This window comes from Pogoniulus pusillus, chromosome 29 (assembly GCF_015220805.1).
Source record: "Pogoniulus pusillus isolate bPogPus1 chromosome 29, bPogPus1.pri, whole genome shotgun sequence".
Lineage (NCBI taxonomy): Eukaryota > Metazoa > Chordata > Aves > Piciformes > Lybiidae > Pogoniulus > Pogoniulus pusillus.
The window spans coordinates 13,559,588-13,579,305 of NC_087292.1; the positions used below are offsets into that span (position 1 = coordinate 13,559,588).

General features: G+C 40.0%; 1 protein-coding gene across 1 annotated transcript in view; it reads right to left on the reverse strand.

The window, feature by feature from the left end:
• Nucleotides 1-2,904: 2,904 nt before the first annotated feature.
• TAF4 (TATA-box binding protein associated factor 4) overlaps nt 2,905-19,718 on the reverse strand; it is a 41,683-nt gene continuing 24,869 nt past the window's right edge. The window contains exons 5-16 of the mRNA XM_064167510.1: nt 19,545-19,664; nt 18,738-18,860; nt 18,289-18,378; nt 16,692-16,943; nt 14,554-14,698; nt 14,121-14,235; nt 13,337-13,506; nt 12,387-12,517; nt 11,620-11,745; nt 9,781-9,837; nt 9,580-9,699; nt 2,905-4,534 (exon numbers count right to left, since the gene is read on the reverse strand). Coding sequence (XP_064023580.1) covers nt 4,367-4,534; nt 9,580-9,699; nt 9,781-9,837; nt 11,620-11,745; nt 12,387-12,517; nt 13,337-13,506; nt 14,121-14,235; nt 14,554-14,698; nt 16,692-16,943; nt 18,289-18,378; nt 18,738-18,860; nt 19,545-19,664 — 1,617 coding nt within the window. The 3' untranslated portion in view covers nt 2,905-4,366. The remainder of the gene's footprint in view (nt 4,535-9,579; nt 9,700-9,780; nt 9,838-11,619; nt 11,746-12,386; nt 12,518-13,336; nt 13,507-14,120; nt 14,236-14,553; nt 14,699-16,691; nt 16,944-18,288; nt 18,379-18,737; nt 18,861-19,544; nt 19,665-19,718) is intronic.

Genomic DNA, 19,718 nt, shown 5'->3' on the forward strand with positions numbered 1-19,718 from the left:
GATGAGGATCACCACACCCAAACTGCTTCCTCTGCTCTTTATAGCACGTTTTAACACAGTAAGTTGGCCTGCACTTGCCTGAAGCTCTGCTCTGCTCTGCTCAAATTCTTGGCACAAACACCGCAAGTCTTTAAAGAAAGACTCCTCCCCATTTGAACTGCAAGCATTAACGGTTTGCAAGCTTACCTGGACCCAGGGACACACTCCAGGGCAACACCACTGCCAAAACTGTCATTACAACCAGAATAACCTCCCTTGTCCTGCTGGTCACACCGTTCCTGATACAGGCCAGGATGCCATTGGCTCTCTTGGCCACCCAGTTCTCCGAGACAGACAAACGACTGCAAACACAAGGGAATGGTTACAATTATCATGGCATTAGACTTCTCCTGTTATTATTTGTAATTCAGACAAACACAGGGAAACTTCCTGAATCAGGTAAAAATCTCCACTAAGGTCTTAATTACTGTGAATTTAACGGCATTTATCAGAGCACTCAGGCAAGTGTCTCTCAGTGTGCATTTCAATAGGCTCCCTGAACACACACCTATTTTATGATATACCTGAGAAATGAAAACCAGGCTGAATTTGGGGTGCCTTATCAGATCCCATTTGTTCTGCAGATTTTTTTGTGCTAGAAAAAGGATGGTATCAGTAGTTCAGGAATATCAGAGCTATGCACTACCCAACCAAAGGTGGGGACAAAAACCACACGGAGACATCAAGATTTCTGTAAAACAGCGTAGAGGGCTCACCTCTAGGTCACACACAACTGCTGGTAAATTTAGAAGCAAGAGAAAAGTAACTTGTCCCTGATTAAGCTGAAAGTGTGATTAATCAAAGGATGCAATAAATCAGCACCAACTCATGCACGGACAGAGCCATCCACCTGTGGCAACCTCCCATGCATGCACCTCCAGTTCCGAGATCCTATAAAGAAGTTGCACAACTTCTGAAGGAAGAGGACAAAGGAAAAGGGGCAGAAAACTCTCTTGCACCTTAACCTTCCATCTTTGGTGGAGCTGCACAAGCTCAGGGGCCAGAAGGAATCACAGCTTCTCCCTTTCCAGGCCACTAACACATGAGAGAAAAGCTTTTGCACATCTGCATGGCCCTGTTAATGCCACCCCTCCTCAGCTGTGACCTTGCTCTGAAATGTAGAGCTTCTGGGCAGCTTCCAAAATAGCTACTTTATCATTAAAAAGCAACCAAAACACAAAACATCCAACCAACAAACCAAACAATCATAGAATTAACCAGGTTGGAAGAGACTTCCAAGATCACCCAGTCCAACCTGTCAGCCAGCCCTGTCCAATCAACCAGACCGTGGCACTAAGTGCCTCATCCAGCCTTTTTCTGAACACCTCCAGGGATGGCAACTCCACCACCTCCCTGGGCAGCCCATTCCAGTGCTAATCACTCTCTCTGCCAACAACTTCCTCCTAACATCCAGCCTAGACCTCCCCTGGCACAACTTGAGACTGTGTCCCCTTGTTCTGTTGCTGGCTGCCTGGCAGAAGAGACCAACCCCAGCTGGCTACAGCCTCCCTTCAGGTAGCTGCTGACAGCAATGAGGTAAAAACCACCAAGTGAACATCTCAGAAGTATGGCAATGGCCACAGAAGTAGTGCCCACTCCAGTACTTAAGTGCCACTACGACAGTCAATGACACTAATTCAGTCTACTAGATCGAGATGGACACCACCAGCTTGTCAGACCAAGCAGAGGAACTTTTAAAAGCTGACCAAAATTACAAGTTGCCAAGGGCTAACTGTGCTCTTAAATAGATCATTTAAAACAAATCCAAGAGTTATGGTCCCACAGAAGATCATCCTCTCCCTCTCATCTGTCTCAACCTCTCCAGAGTATTTCCAGGCTACCACCTCTACCAGAGAGGGAGTACAGAGCACAACACACCATTAATTTTTCCAGAGCAACACCTGGAGGTGAGATATTTTCCCAACTTACCTGCCACAGCTTTCCAGACACTGTGCTTGGTCACTGGATGGCCAATGGTGACCAGAATTAACCACCAACATGCTACAGTTAAAGGAAGGTTATGACAGCATTTTGGCCAAAAGTCAAAGTTGTCAAAGTTGTTTCCACTCAGTAACATTACACAACCTGAAAGACGGTTTGGAGTTTATAAACAACCAAAAGCTTCAAGTAAGTGTCACACATGTTCTTAGGTGAGTACATGGAGCTAATTCAGATATTCAGAAACAACTTGTCACCTCATGTGGACCCAAGCCAGTGCCAGCAGCACGCCAGCTCAGCAGTGGTGTGCTTGGAGCTGCAGCCTGTGGATAGATTGGTCTGTAGGCAAGAAGTAATGATCAATTAATGTGATTTTGCTATTAAACCAATAGCAGGATTAGGGCCTTGCAACTGTGAATTTATTTCAAGTGACAACTGAGAGGGGGAATTAAAAAACTCACAAACCAAAAGCTAAACATCCATAACAGAGCATGAGAAATGCACCTTCTCAGTTGTGCACATTAATAATCAAAAGTGTGTCCCTAATTACGTTCTTTCATAGCTGGGCTCCAAGTTCTGTGGCTTAGGTCACATCATCTTCTGCAAACCATGGTAGTTAATTGTGTTTGAAGGAGAAGGCTGCCCTCAAGGAGAGGGTGTTTTAGTAAACCTTCACTATAAAAAACCAAAATAATCCTAAGATCTCTTCAGAAACTTTCATTGCTTAAAACCAAACTAAACCCCACTCTCCACTGACCTGGACCAAGATTCACAGTTACACACTTCCAAAACACTGACAAAACAATGTAAAATACCCAAAGTGCATCTTTAAGGAAACAGAACCATCTCAGGTAGACCAACCTTATACTGCACAGACCAAAAACCTCCCAAGAGGATAAAAGACTGAGATAAAAATACATTACCAAATACAGATAAATTTGTTTTTAATAAAGGAGTTAATTTTCTTTCAATCCTATATAAAACAATAGCAATTAAAAACTTCATTTTTGAAAGTAAAATATTTACATATGAACAAGTAACTGTGCAAAATTTACATGGAAAAAAAAAAATGGAAAGACAGGATTTCCTAAAGACAAAAATAAAAGGGGTGTAACAGTTGTCAGGTATTGATAAAAATACTGATCAGCATTCAGTTTACACGCAAGAGAGTTAAATTCTACCATGAGAGTTCACACAAAGAAAGCCAAAGTATTTACAGTCATAAAAGTACTATCAATAGACAATTTAATACAATAACCTCTGAAAATATAAAGAACCAATTAGTATATTTGTAATAAAAAAATAGGTACAAAGAAGGGACTTTGCTCTGGACATCTTTAAAGTAGGCCCACAGCTTGCATACAGTCTTTTAGCAAAATAATTATAGTTTACATAGCCATTTTTTTTTATGTTATGTGCCAAAAATTATGTACAATTACTGACAAAATACACCAACCATTTTTCAACACTTGATTCACACTGAGAAACAGTCTTTTGATGATTCCTCTCAACTTTGACTTTATTTAATCTAAGCTTTCACTTTAGCTAAAAAACACAGTGCAAGTAAAATATATTTATGCTGAAAAGGTTTCTCTTTTTTTTTTTTCCTCATTTTTTTTCCTGTTTTTTTTTTTCCTTGTTTAACTTTACAGCTTTACAAACTATAGCAAATAAAATGCATTTTTACAGATGCTGCTAAAACATTCAGAAGTAACCCTCCTTTACGGGATTTCAGGGCCTCTAATAAGCGATAATGTGATTAAAATTGAGGTTATGTTGAAAATTAACTGTATATCCCTCTAGATTTTGAACATTTGGGGGGGGGGGGGAAGATAAATATTCTTTAAAAAAAATAAAATAAAATAAAAATCATTAAAATAATGAAAAAAAAATCAGTTTGCTTTGCTAAACTGACTGCTTAAAAAAAAAAAGCTAAATGAAATGAGGTCATCTGCTGTAGACATATGCCTATATAATTGATTTAGTTGAATAAAACTGAACTAAAATGCACAATTAATGTTGAAACTGCTACAGGGCTGACAAAGGGTAGCTAGTTATTTGCTAAACGATTCCATCAGTCTTTATATATGGCTTGTTTGGCAAGAAGGCCACTCAATCAAGAGATGAGTTAAAATTTAATTGTCCTTTTAGAGTATCCACAGGCCTTGTAAGTATCCTCACTGTTACAGAAATGTGTTTCCTCTCAGAGTGAAGAGTTTCTGTATAAACAGGAATATAAAACTGTTCCGTGTAAAGAGGTGGCTGTTTTGTTGTGTTGGTTGGAAACAAGATCCCGCTTTGCTCGTTACAAAAAAAGGCGTAATCTGCAAAGGTATAAAAAAAGGTCCTCAGGTGTCTCTCCGTCAAAAATACCTTGATCTTTTCCACTTTACTTAAGGAATGCTTTGTATAGCAATAGTGAATGGCTTGTCTCTCGCTCATTTTCTAGACAAAATATGAGGTCCCTGAGGTTCACCCGCGTTATCCTTTGTCGCTTAAACTGACTGGTTGTTCCGACTCCAGAGCTGCCTGGGACTGCTGCGCTTGAGCCAGATCCCTGCAACGAGAGAAAAAGAGACACGTCAGAATGTGGCAGTGCCACCCCCACCATGTAATCAGAGAAAACTTAAAATCATAGAATCAAACAAGTTCAAGAGACCTCCAAGGTCATCCAGTCCAACCTAGCACCCAGCCCGATCCAATCAACCAGACCATGGCACTAAGTGCCTCAGCCAGGCTTTGCTCTAACACCTCCAGGGACAAAGACTCCACCACCTCCCTCAGCAGCCCATTCTGATGCCAATCATTTTCTCTGGCAACAACTTCCTCCTAACATCCAGCCTAGACCTGCCCCAGCACAACTTGAGACTGTGTCCCCTTGTTCCTTTGCTGGTTGTCTGAGAGAAGAGACCAACCCCAGCTGGCTACAGCCTCCCTTCAGGTAGTTCTAGACAGCAATGAGGTCACCCTGGATCATCCTCTTCTCCAGGCTAAACACTCCCAGCTCTCTTAGCCTCTCCTCACAGGGCTGTGCTCCAAGCCTCTCTCAGCTTCGTCACCCTCCTCTGGACACACTCCAGTATCTCAACATCTCTCTTGAATCGAGAAGCCAAGAACTGGACACAGTACTCAAGGTGTGGCCTGACCAGTGTATGTGTCATAGTTGTTGGGTTTTTTTTCTCAGAGAGCAACAGACTGAGATTATCTTACTTTACTCTTTTTCTAAGGGAAAAGGGCAGTAAAACAATAAGGCTCTTGCTGAATTGGATAAGAAAGTACAGAGAGGCTGTATTTAAAAATATGCAGGAAAACATACGGCACACATGAATCCTTAACACCTAATACACATACAGGACACGTGAGAATTCCCCCAAAAGTTTCCTCCCAAGCAAACCAAAAACCTACCAAAACTCCAATGCTCATTTTCTGTCATCTCCCATTGTCTCTCTATTAGACCCCAAGCAAGCCAGATTCACTGCAAACTGTGGCCTTGAAGGCCATGGCCTACAGGGTACACCTACATACTTATCAGATAAGGATCCCTCCAGAAAGTTGAAAGGAAAAGAGAGAAAAGAGAATGACTTGACCTTGCTGCTTACTTTTCAAGTGTTTGCAGGATTATGGGATTGAATAACATAATTCCAATACCTGGAGGTGACCAGTCTGTCCCCTGAGGCAGAACTTGGTCTTTGTAGGTATTTTAAGGAAATCTGGGGTAACTCAGAACCCCCTGAAACCACAACAACATGCAAGGTAAGAACTGAGAGATCTGGGGCTGTTTAGTCTGGAAAAGTGTAGACTGAGAGGGAATTTTATCTACTGTGTCCAGTTCTGGGCTCCCTCAGTTTAAGAAAGATGTTGAGGTGCTTGCACATGTCCAGAGAAAGGCACCAAGTCAGGGCAGGGGGCTGGAGCACAGCCCTTTGAGGAGAAGCTGAGGTTGCTCAGCCTGGAGAAAGTGAGGCTCAGGAGAGACCTTATTGCTCTCTACAGCTACCTGAAAGGAGGTTGTAGCCAGGTGGAGTTGGTCTCTTCTCCCAGGCAACCAGCAGCATAACAAGAGGACACAGTCTCAAGCTGTGCCAGGGCAGGTTTATACTGGATGTTAGGAAGCTTTTCACAGAAAGAGTGATTGGCATTGGAATCATAGAATCAAAGAGGTGGGAGTCACCATCCCTTGGAAGTGTTTAGAAGGAGACTGGATGAGGCACTTGGTGCCAGGTTTAGTTAATTAGAAGGTGACAGGTTGGACTATGATCTCAAAGGTCTTTTCCAATCTGGTTAACCTGTTGATTCTGTGAATGTCTGCAAATGTCTGAATGGTAGGTGTCAAAAAAATAAAAGGGCCAGTCTCTTTTCAGTTGTGTCCTGTGACAGGACAAGGGGCAGTGGATACAAACTGCAATGCAAGAAGTTCCACCTCAACATGAGGAAAAGCTTCTCTACTGTAAGGGTGACAGAGTCCTGGAGAAGGCTGCCCAGAGAAGTTGTAGAGTCTCCTTCACTGGAGACATTCAGAACATGCCTGGATGCCTGGTCCTGCGTGACCTGCTTTAGGCAATTCTGCTCTGGCAGGGAGGTTGGACTGAATGATGTTTCGAGGTCCCTTCCAACGCCTATCACCCTGTGAGTCTGTGAAGCAGCATCCTCCTTGTCTATAGCAGCAGTAAGGCCTCGTCGCCAGTAGATGGCATGCAGAGACTGACCAGCCGAATTCCACCTCAGACTGGGATCTTTTTTGCTCTCCGGGTTTGTGAATAGTGGAGGTGTTCTAAGTGATCTGAAACAAGCTGTGTTTCTGTGGCTTAGCCGTCAAGGGACGTTCAGAGTGATATTAGCAAAAATTTCTTCACAGAAAGGATTATCAAACCCTGGAACAGGCAGCCCAGGGAGGTGGTGGTAGGAGTCACCATCCCTAGAGGTACTTAAAAGATGTGTGGATGTGGTGCTGAGGGGCATGGTTTAATGATAGTGTTTTAGCTGTAGTCATGGGATTGCAAGCTCTAGGTGAGCAGTTGGACATGATGACATCAAAAATCGATTCCAAACTCAACAGTTCTACAATTCTATAGATTCTTTTTCCCCCTTCAGTTTCATTTATTAGGATAATGTCTCTTTTTTTTTGGCTTACTTAATGGAACTCCAATATTTAGTGACATGTGAAGATCCAAACACAATTCACTTGTCAATAAAAATTTATCTGCCTGAGAGTTTGGAGAATTTTAAAAGAAAGTTCTAAATAAGAACACCTCAGACTTGACAGAAGCCCTAATTTAGAGTAGAGCAAAAGCCATGTCAACTAGCTGTCCTCTCTACATGTAGAAGAAGTGTATTTCTGATCAGTGTGCAATATTAAGAAAGCAATGCAACTTGAGCTGGGAATTACCATCTCTGAGTTAGTAGCACACTATATGCAGCGCAGGGGTTCTTGCTAACAATTTCTGTTTCTCAGACTAGTCACCTGTTGAATCAGTGAACATCAAATCACTGGAATTCTGTCATTAGAGCAGTTTAAAGGATAGATTTACAAAAGGGTATTTTACCACACTTGCACAACTTAGGTGCTTAATTTCCATCTAACTCAATAGAAATGAGAAGACACAGAAGAACAATGGATGTTAAATTCTCTCAAATACACACACACGACTACTGACTGACAAGAGAATGGTTGGAAAGGGTTTTAATTTCGGGGCTTTAAACATTTTTTAGTAGAAGCTCAAGCCTGATTTTAATATTTAGACCATAACACTTTAAATGCAAGGGTAAAATTTAATGAGTCTTTTAAAACACAGAACTAGGCCACTCCTAAGTCAAGAAGCTTCTTGGTAAGTTAATAAAATCACCTGGACAGAAAACTCTACAAGAGACAGAAACCTGTTTGGTTGAATTTTGAAACAGAACAGTACAATTCCTACTCAAAAATTATGTTACATGTAAGTAAGATTCAGCATTCCTAGACATCAAAATCTTACACTCACAAATCTGTGCCTAAGCAATGACAAACCTCGTTTTCCACACTTCTTGTAATATGCCTTAAGTACAAACTGCACACAAATGGTGACAAGTGGAGCTCGATTTAAAAATGTCAAGTGACAGAGCAGCAAAAAGCACAGCTGTGAGTCTATCAGATCAAAAGCAGCTGGTTCTTAATTAAACAGACAAAAAGATTAGATTTCCAGGGAACCTGTAGTTAATTGGTTAACCAGTAAGGGATTAATCTAGGATAACTAAATCAGTCAGATTTAGATGAAATACAAACAAGTGTTCACAGTAGATGCAAAACGCATTTCATAACCTAAGTGACATTAACAGAGCATTAATGTTGCACACTTGAGCACGCCTAAGTAAGCAACACCAATGTTAAACGTTGCACGCAATGCTTCAGCATACTCCTCTGAGAGGACTTCTTTTATATGCACATCTATCTCTGTACAACTATCCCATTCTGCTAGTTTTATAACTTTAAACCACAATTATATACAGTAATTTGTTAACTTATTTTTAAATAAGCTTTATTATCAGTCACAGGCATTTTAGTAAATGCTGATAGTCACATTTATGTTAAAAGATGCTTAAGAGGCTTGATTTCTATAAATAAAAATAACATCTACTGGTATTCAGATTGTTCTCTAACATGTCAAGGATGTGCAAATTGTTGTTTCCAGTAATTCAGTATAAAAGGTGAATTTGTTAAAAACAAAAGGCTTTTCTGCAGTACAAATGCTTTAGCACTAGAATTTTGGAAGGCTCAGGGAGTAATGAACGAATAACTAAACTATTGCTCTCCTGTCACTTGCTATTAGACACAAAACTGTGCAGAGAAAATTCCTTGTATTATGAAGAAGGCCTTTGGCCCTGGAAATTAAAACTTGCAAGATTTTATTCTTTTTAAACAATAGAGAAACCCTACTTTGAAGGTCTTCCATGCAGAAAGCAGTTTTATACCATTTCATGTTTATTAAGTTGTTCAGTAATACACCAGATATTCTGCTGTTTCATCTGGCCTTTTAAAAATCCCTCTGCAGACTATGTGTCAGTGTGGTCAGTGTCTGATTAGCTTAATGTTAATTAAACTCAGATTTAGATTGATAGACTATTCAAAGTATATGCAAGAACATCATGATCAGGTGGAACTGGTAAAGCTGATCTGCTTTAGAAACACAAAAACTAAGACAAATCAATAGCTGAAGAAAGACATTAGGCAAGCTCCTTGTCCTGCTCTAACAAGGACATCCTTGTAAACTGAAGCTCCCACTGTCAAATTTAGCAGTGATTCAACTCTACCAGTACACCCACCCATACTGTCACTGGTTACAATCACAACAATCTCTTCCCAAAACTACAGAAGTCCAAAAAATCAGAGACTTGGGAGAACACAGACTGCCTTTGCAGCATTCCTCCAGTCCCATGAATTGGGGAATGGCAATCCCAGTTTTATGCCCCATGCCACTACACCGATGCTAAAAATTGATCCCAGCCTTGAAGCAAGCAAATCTGAACACAAAATACCCTTTTGCCACTCAAACTAGGGAAAAAGCTCTGAATAGAAAGATTTCTACAGAGGCTGATGGAGAAAACCCAAACAGTACAATTACACTGTACCTCTGTCCCTGATCCAGATCCCGATGAATCTAGTTTCCTTTTCTTTCTGGGACCGATCGCAGCTAACGCAGTCAAGTTGGCATCCCTCTGTCTCATCTGTGCTAGCTCTTGTTGCTGCATCTGCATTTGCCAGAACAAGTACAGTTAATCATTTTTCTTTCAATTTCCAAAAGAAGAATTGATGTTAAGATGGACACTTACCTCCTTGGCCTTCTGTTTCAACCTAAGCTGTTCTGGGTCTTCTTGTCGAGATCGAGACTACATTGACAAAGGATGGAGGTGGAATAATGAGGAAAAAAAGAAAGAAAAATTCATTTGGTTACAAAAAGAGTTAAAGAGTGTAAGATTTACATAGAATATGAACATTTAACATTTTTCTTAAAACTTTAGCAAAAAGTGGAGGACATCTACCACTGCTGGAGAGAGCAACAGGGGGAAGTATTTATTTAGAAATTAAAAGCAGTTTTCCATTTGTCAGTTTCAGGTATCTGTTTATGAAAGGGCATCCCCTTTTCCAGCTTTGTTAAAAATAAAGGAACAGCTAAGCACTTGGGCCTTAAACCAAACTACTACAAAACAAAAGTTACACAGATCTGTGAACTGAAATACACACACTTTGCCTATGGAAAAAGGAAACAAGACCTGTACTTTTTGGGAAGAGTCTTCTCCTAGATGTTTACTGCAGACTCACCAAGAACACTTCTTACTGCCCCACAGTTCAGACTCCTCTGTGAACAAGCTGCAGCTAACTGACCAACAGATGGATTACATTATTGTCCCTTTCACTGAGGCACCTACAGTTACTTGTACATATCACACTTTCAGAATCACAAAATGGTTTTGCTTAGTAAAGACTTTAAGATCAGGGAGTCCAACTGTTAACTCAGCACTGCCAAGTCACCACTAGACCATATCCCTCAGCACCACATCTACACATCTTCTAAATCCTTCCAGGGATGGTGACACCACCATTTTCCTAGACAGCCTGTTCCAGACCTTAGGAACCCTTCTGGAGAAGAAACTGTTCCTCATGACCAACCTACACTTCCCCTGGCACAACATGATGACTTTTCCTCTTGTCCTATCGCTTGTTGCTTTAGTGAAGAGACCAAAACTCACCTATCCATACTCCAGACTAACTACATTCAAACAAATTCTGACTGCTGTTAATCCTATACATTCTTTAGACCACCCATGAAAGAAATTATTTTAATTCAATGCTCAAGTACTCTCAAAACATTAGACCTATGGCTTCCCTGCTGCACTTTAGGCACAGCAAACACAGAGAATTACAGTCACAAAGATTCAAGTCTCACCTCAGTCTTTTCTCCTCTGAAGCAACCAGATTTACTACCTAATCTTACCTCACAGGCTACATTTTCTAGACCTTTAAATTGTTTTCTTTCAGAAGTCTACTTGGTGTATGGCACAAAAGCTGGATAGAGTACTCCAGTTCAGGTCTAACAGGACCCAACCAAATTGAAAGTGTTAGTATTGCACCACAAAACCTGGACTTCTACATTATCAACTCATACCAGACCCCAATCTTCTGTGAATGATTTCTAGAGCACTCTCACCTAGTCATAGCTATTCTATATTAGGGTCACTGAATAAAATCACAAAATCTAAACCTTACATTTGTGTTTACATGAACTGCTTCCTGTTTACTGTACTTCTCTCCAGCTTGTACAAACTTTTCTAGAGTCTTTCTAGTGTGCAAAACACCTGTATTTATACCTCTCTATTCCATTTAAGAGTACCACACCAAGCTACAAAATGCATGTTTTTCACAATGCAAAGTGTAAAAACTAAGTTTTAAGACCTAATTCGGGAACATGCAATGTGAGTGGCAAAGAAGCTGTCTCACATGCTGTACCATCAAAAGCAGAACGTAGCTCTAGCTAAAGAATGTATTAATCAAGCTCCATCTTTGAAGATGAGTCTTCCCCTTCATTGTGAGTGCTTTAGAATGAAAAGAAACTCTGCAGCGTTGACGTCAAGCTGACACTTAGGCACCACGTGTGAAATCCAAGCACTTGCCTTTGCCGCACGCATTAAAATTTCCCTTTCTTGTTCATCCTTGCGCTGCTTTTCTATGTGATCAAGTTGTTCAAAGAACTTGAGTTGTGCCCGAACGTCGCTTGCTTGTTCGTATCTTTCATCGTCCTGAAAACACAGCAAATGTGTTTCTCATTACAGTTGTTAAAAACAAAGCTGTTAGCTTGTACTGTACTTTAGAAGAATATATACATTTAAAGCTCAAATGTTCACGTTGTCATTCTCAAATAGCAAGTGTGTATTTACACCAGTCAAACCAGCTACAACTCTTGAAGGTGTTTTGTACTATTCCATGAATCATCAGATTTTGACTTCTAAACTAATACCATCACAGCTTTAGCCTCACAAACATATTTCAGAGAGCTGTGTGTGTTGTTGTTGTTGTTTAATGCTGTTTAGGCACTTGAATCTATTAAGAACACATGTCCATCAGATAAAAGTGCTGCTCTGAATTCTCAAGAGACTGTTATCTGCCTATCAGACTGTACAATCACTCAGACTAAATATTTGACATAAAGGAGAGGACACAGTTTCTCTGCATTTGTTTTACAAACATTTTCTATATGCAAGCTGAGGAGTCTCAGTCATCCGTGTGCATCAATATCTGAATGTAAGATGAATGAGTCAAAGACTAAACAACCTCACTTCACAGAGCGAAGAGCACCTGAACTCCTGTGTTACAGCCAACACAATACCCTGCGGAATTCATGACATTTTTCCACTTCATTTGTGCAATTACATACAGCTACCTTGTAAGAAATATTCTTCTGTTGAGCAGTTTCTGATAATTTTTCCACGAGGTTTTGTAGTCTTTGTTGTGTAGCATGTGATACATAGCTAACTACATCAGGATGGATTTCTGTTATTCCATGTTTTTTACCTACAACCAGGACAGAAGTCAGTTGTAAAAAAATTATTTTTATAATGCAGTTAAATGTATGGCTAATCTTAGTCACAAAACTATAAATGCTGCTTGCAAAATAAGGCTCTGAAGTACTTCTCAGATAAGCATTAAACAAGGAATGGCTTACAAATTAAAACTTAAGTTAGCTTAACAATATCCACAATCTATTAATAAATGCTGTATGCTACAGTGTAACAAATAACTGAAGAATGCTTTTTGTTGCACCATCAAATCTAAACAAGTAAATACAAATCCAGAAACACTTCTCTGATTTTTCTAAAACCAAATGTCACTTTTTTGTTACATCTCACCAGATAACATAGTCAGAATTTTAACCAGGTCCAACAATTTTGATGCTTCTGTCATTTTAGAAAGCAGCTCAATAGGTCTGCTACTCCTTAACACTATTCTGTATTCCTGAGCTGAATGATCACCCACAAATATGGGAACATACAAAAGGTAACAGTTTATAGAATCAATCACAGTTGGAAGGAACCACAAGGACCATCTAGTTCCAACCCCCCCTGCCATGGCCAGGGACACCCTACTCTAGATAAAGCTAGCCAGAGCCCCATCCAGCCTGGCCTTAAACACTTCCAAGGACAGGGCCTCAACCACCTCCCTAGGCAACCCATTCCACGGTCTCAACACTCTCATGCTGAAGAACTTCCTCCTCACAGCCAGCCTGAACCTACCCATCTCCAGCAACTTTAAATCACTTCTACATAAAATGCCTTCAATGCAACCCAAGACTAATGAAATGTATTTATTACAGTTCAGGAGAAATCAACATACCTATTTCTAATATCCTTCTTTGTAAAGGTGCTGGGAAAAGGAAGGTTTCGTCTTTACAAGACCTTGTTAATGTACCCACTAGTTCAGAGTTTGTTGCCAGTATCCGAGCACTTTCCTCTGACAGGTTGACTCCAGCCATTGATGCAACATCATTAATGTCATCATCATCCCTTAAAAAAGAAAACTCATTATAATCCTAAACAGTTTATCTGCACATATTGCTACAATACCACAGCTGCATGTAAAGAATTCCACAGTAAACCCTCAACATTTTACATGAAAAGTAAATAAAATATCAACATCAAAATGATGTAAAACTAACACAATTTGATTCCAAAGAGCACTAAGGATTTTTGCAGTTTTGTACTTTAGTTTTCTCAAGATCCTTTCAACACCTTAAGAAATGAGAGACCAGACACATCACTACCACAAAACGAGAAAGTGCACTCATCACTGTAAGACAGGTTGTGTATCCAAATAACCTGAGTAATGGAGGAATGAAGGAATTAATTCTATTTGCTTGTCCAGGAAGAAATTGTTTGTGAGGTTTGATGCTTATCCTTAATGCCAGCTAAGGACTAAAACCATTCTGGCACAAGCACATGGACAGTTGTTTGTTAAAAGTCTTCATTAAATTAGCAAATCTGCCCAAAGAAAATCCACTTCTATTTCTTGCAAGTTTACCCATCCTGACTCAGCAGCATCACAGCGCACAGAAAGGTTCCTACTGAGCTCAGCAGGCTGTCTGGGCAGCACAAGCACAAATCAGCATCTGGTTCCTCACCTAAAAGAGCCTCCCCCAGGTTCTTTCAGTTTATTCTTCTGAGCCGCAGCTACTTGTGTTGAAATAGTGGCAATAGCTTTGTTTCCAGGTAATACTGCTGGTTTTACCACAGGTACTGCAAGAAGACAGACAGCATTGTACTCCATCAAATTCATATCAGAGCACAGATTTACAAGCCAGTCATGGGCAGTAACAAAGACTCTACCTCAGTATATTCTCGCAGCATGGCTCCCATCTACAACTGGACCCACACACACAGTTCCAGTACCCAAACTGTAAATGCTGCCCTGACACAAGCATATCCCCACACACTATGGCATCACACACTGAAGATTTTTAGCAGCAAGCGTCACACAGCTAACATGACACATAAGAACTGACATTCAGTTAATGCTGTGAAATATAGCAGAGACCAAGTATCTTGACCTCCTACCTGTCTGAAGTTGATTCAGTTGAATCTGAGGAGTAGTGAGCATAATACGACTATGCGGCTGCCGTAACGCCACCATTGGTGTCTGTGTCAGTGTTACCTGTGGAGGCCTTATCAATGCCCCTGCTTTTTGAGGCTGCTGGATAACCTGCAAATAATCAGAGAGAACTGTAAACAATCTGGGAAATGCCCAAGCTAAGAACCAGTAAGAACAAACTCTAACAATCAACTTGTAAGGCAGGGTCTGTTTTAATCAGCACATTTTAATAGTATTTCGTAGAATCATAGAATGGTTTAGGTTGGAAGTGGCCTCAAAGCTCATCCAGTTCCAACCCCCCCCACCATAGGCAGCTCCACCTCCCACTAGAACAGGTCACTCAAGGCCTCATCTAACCTGGCCTTGAACACTTCCAGGGAGGGAGCAGCCACAACCTCCCTGGGCAACCTGTGCCAGTGTCTCACCACCCTCACTGGAAAGAGCCTTCTCCTAACATCTAGTTAAAACCTTCCCTCTCAGTTAAACCCATTACCCCTCACCCTGTAATTACAAGACCTTTTAAATAATCCCTCTCCAGCCTTCCTGTAGGCTCCCTTCAGGTAGTAGAAGGCAACTACAAGGTCTCCTCGAAGCCTTCTCTTCTCCAGGCTGCAGAACCCCAACTCTCTCAGCCTGTCCTCATAGCAGAGCTGCTCCAGCCCTCTGAACATCTTCATGACCCTCCTCTGGACTTGCTCCAACAGTTTGATGTCCTTCTTGTGTTGGGGGCTCCAGAACTGTACACAGTACTCCAAGTGGGGTCTGATGAGAGCAAAGGGGAATTCTCCCTTGCTCTGCGGGCCACACTGCTCTTGATGCAGCCCAGGACACGGTTGGCTGACTGAGCTGCACAAGCACCCTGCTGGCTCATGTTGAGCTTCTTATCAACCCAGACCCCCAAGTTTCTTTAGGTAAATTATGCCCTACAGGAAAACTAATATTCCACTGTCTGTGACACAGAAAAGAAATTGGTAACCTATTTCTATTTACAAACCAAACAAGCATCTGTAATTACAAAGGTCCAGTTAAAACTTCTCCACATGGTTTCTATATTAGAGACATAAAAGTGAACTGGATCTGCCTGAGCAAACTCTAAAAATAACAGAGATGTGATAAAGACAGACAAGCTGGTTCCACATATGCTGTTTTCATCCAGAACGAGCAAAAGCTACAGCCAAGTAGCTTTGTACTACTGGATTCTTAGGCTAAACTGAGTCTCAGGCAACTGGAGCCACAATGCTTCTGAAGGGTTACCTTACATTGCTACAGAGTCATTCACATAAACTCATCTTCTGGCCTCAACTGGTTTTCAGAAACTTACTTTCAAACTACTGTAAAGAACTCTACCAACTCTGTTTTCAAGCTCCACTTCTATAACTCTGCATGTCCTTTTTTTGCTAATACTTTGTACATTTAAAGGCCAAAATATTTGCTTGTAAATCCATCACCAATTAGTCAATGTTCAGTTTTTATTCCTTCCCTAGGATACTAATCTCTTTTTATAATATCTAGGTTCTGAGGGCAGTAAGACCAATATAATCACTAGTTCTTCTCTCAAGATAAGTGAAAAATATTTGTATACTCATAATAGATCTCTTTTTTTATATGAAATGTCTGGAGACAGCAGCTCAGATGAACAGCAAACTTTTTACAGCAACACTGAAGCACAAGTACTAATAAATTAATAATGTATATTAATTAATACACATCCTAGAAAAAGCTTACACTCAGACACTACTTAGTTATAAGAAAAGTTAGAAGAGAAAGGTGCTGCACATTATACTGTTCTTATTTGGTTTATGTCCAGGGCTGAGAAAATGTTTTCTCCTCTCTCAGGTAATCTGTTGTGGGACTTATAAAATGGAAAAACAAAGATCCTCCAGAATATTGCTCTCTGATTGACACAACTGCCAACAACCCATGCTAAAATAGGAAATAATAATACTTTAATCAAGAATGGATTTTAAATTATACTACTTTTTTTCTTAGTTGTTAGCTTCTCTGAAGATCTCCAACTGAGCTAAACAGTCAATTTCAGAGGGAAAGCCGTGGTGTTATCAAAAAACCCTATGCAACAACAGGTGAGGCGCTTTAGGTAACATACCAGTGGTGTAGACTGCCCTTGTTTACTAACACCAACTTGTGTAGGCTGAGTTAGGCTGATTACAGGTTGTTGGAGAGTACTTGTTACAGTTGCAGTCGCCTTCCCTGCTGTGCGCTGAACTGCGGAGCTCAGAATCACTGCCGCAGACGGAATCGTTGCTATCGTTGCTTGCGTCGTTGGCTGCTGCTGTTGACTTTGTTGAATGAAAGCTGCTGAGTCTGGTGTTAACTGTCTCAAGGCAGGTAAACTCCTCTGAAAAATGGAAAGGAAAGAATTTACTTGAATATTTTAATCCTAGATCACATAAGAAAACATTCATCATAAAGAGCAAAGCATTTAATTTGGGTCCACCATAGCAAACTGGGTGCACCTGAGCAAACATGACAGGGGTGCACGCAGAAATATGCTACTTGCCACCTAAAGCTACACAGAGCAGCAATACCTTCAGTTGTGGAAGCTTAGATGGCATGGGCCTGTTGTGTAAGCCTACCTGGAACCTCTGGTATGTATCAAACAACCCAAGCCCATGCTGCCTTCCTTGATTCTGTTCCTACATACACACCAAGCTGTAACATCTGATGGCTTCAAAGGCATACTGGAAGGAGAAGATTTACTGGATTCTTGAATTAGAGGTTTTCTAATGGTAACAATTTTTGTCCTCATGAACAGCTCCAGGTTGAAGAAGTACTTAAGAAGCCAGAAACATCACATACTTACAACTACATCCTTTAATCACATATTAGTCAAGTGGAGTTACACCCTTACTATAAAGCACTGCTGTACATTCCCTGATTTACACTTATCAAATGTTTTGGACTAACCATTATTTTGAGATGTGTTCAATTACTACAAAATTTATGACAAACTGGATTTATTACTGAGAGGTGACAGGCTTCCCATTTATCCAAACAGGTATATAGCACAGACAAAAGTGTCTGAGTTTGTCCAGTCTTCTGTATGATTCAATCCCTTGGTTTTTTTCCAAGACTAGAAAGAAGACAATAAATCAATTTATAGGTTTGGTACTATGGCAAGAAATTGCTTAAGCTGTAGAAAGAAAACTGCAGATTTCTCAGAAGAGCTACTATGTGACAGTATGGTAGAAATTACTTCACTGGCTGTGCAAATGAACTGTACTAACAAGCAGAAATTTTTTTTTAAGGGAGTAAAAATCTAGCCAGATACTGTGGGAACCAAGGAAGCTAAAAGTGATAAATGATGCATCTCTGGAGCACATCTCTGTGTACCCCTGATGCAGGAAGACTACGGTTAGAAACACAGTAAACTGGTATGCTCATCTTGAGTAACATTTGTACAGAAGCAATATTTTGCCCAATCACTGTATTCCACAACTTGTTACCACAATTTGTGGTATATTCAATATATATATAAAATTTGCTATGCTATAGCAATAAATGACTATGATATCCATATATCCTTGTATTGCTGGTTGGTTTTTCTCCATCACAACTACAACAGCAGTAAGATACCATTTAAAACTTTCATAGCATTTTGGAATTTCTTCTCTACTGACAAAAGTTGTGCTTGTGTACATTGATGCTGATATATAAGCACATAAATATAGTGAACGAGTTACCTTCAGGAAAGGCACAAGGTAAGGTTGAGGTGAAGAATTAAGTTCTCTGTACAGCCTGCTGGTAAAGTCTTCTGCTTCAATTTTTCCATCCTTCAAAACAGAAAAATCCAAATGATCAAACTTAGAGAAATTAACTTTTACAGATATTCAAGCACACAAAAAAATAACATTAAAAGATTTATTGAAAATCAGTGGGTTTATCACCCCTCACTATTTTTATTATCAATAGATTTATGTTAGTAACTAATCTTATGACAATTTTCAACTAGTAAGACCTACTTACTAGTTCCATCTTTCTTTTTCTTATGTACATATTTTAATTCAGAAAAAGTGAAGTTTGATTTCTCAATTGTATTATCTCCCTCCCCTCAAACAAAAAGAAAGAAAAAAATCCATCAGTTTTGAGTCTAAATTTGCTGTTTCTCACAACGTTAATGAACTTCTCTTACCAGCAGGTTCTGTACCAATTCTTTCACATTAGCTGCAGTTTCTGAAGACTGTTTACCAGATGATGCCAGTTTTATTAACGTGGACAGAAAGTTTTTGCATTTCTTCACATTTTCCATAGTTTCCTGTTACAGGAGGAGGGATAGAAAGGAAACAGTCAGAGAAGATAAACGTTTTTCATACATAATCTAATCATATACTGTGAGAAAAAAAGTCCCCCTCTAGTTCATCACTACAGAATATTATTTTGTAGGTTCATGTCGCTTGTTGAGACACAATCAGACTGAAATTATTACTGTCCTTCATGTACTTAGGTACTGTACATTTTTGTTATAAAAAGTTAATAAATTATGATTCTTGATTAAGTTAGAAAACACCAGCACATCCCATATGGGAAAATAAATATTTTTAGTAGGGCAACAGACAGCAAAGTTCCTCCTTCCTAGTGCAGATTCCTCTTGAATGAGTTCATGCCAACTTGCTGTCCCTTCCCATGCTGACTCCATTCTGCAGTGCTGAACAATTCACTCTTAAGACACAAGTAATACATTTTTTAATGCTTTTAAACTGTTACTGAAATCAAAATTAATACTTTGACAAATGTCCAAATTCAAGTGTCCTGTGTTCACACTTCTTAATAAGGTTCTATTAAAAATTAGCTTTTTCAAGACCACCACTTCACAGAGCTCCTGCATCTCTACCACTCTCCAATCCATGTTTAGAAGCATATAAACATGTATGTATAGGTATGTAACTACAAGTGGGTATGTGGATGAACATAAAGATTCTAAAGGCACTCAATATCTTACTGTGGCAATAGTGGAGGTTGCCGTTGTTCCTTGCACTGTTCTCTGAGGAGTTCCAGTCTGTACAGCTGTTGCTGTCCCCAACGTGGTTGTTTGTGCAGTTCCACCCAGAACAATCTGAGGCTGCAGAGAATCCAAACAGGAGATTATTTAACTTGGAACATACCTGATTTCCTG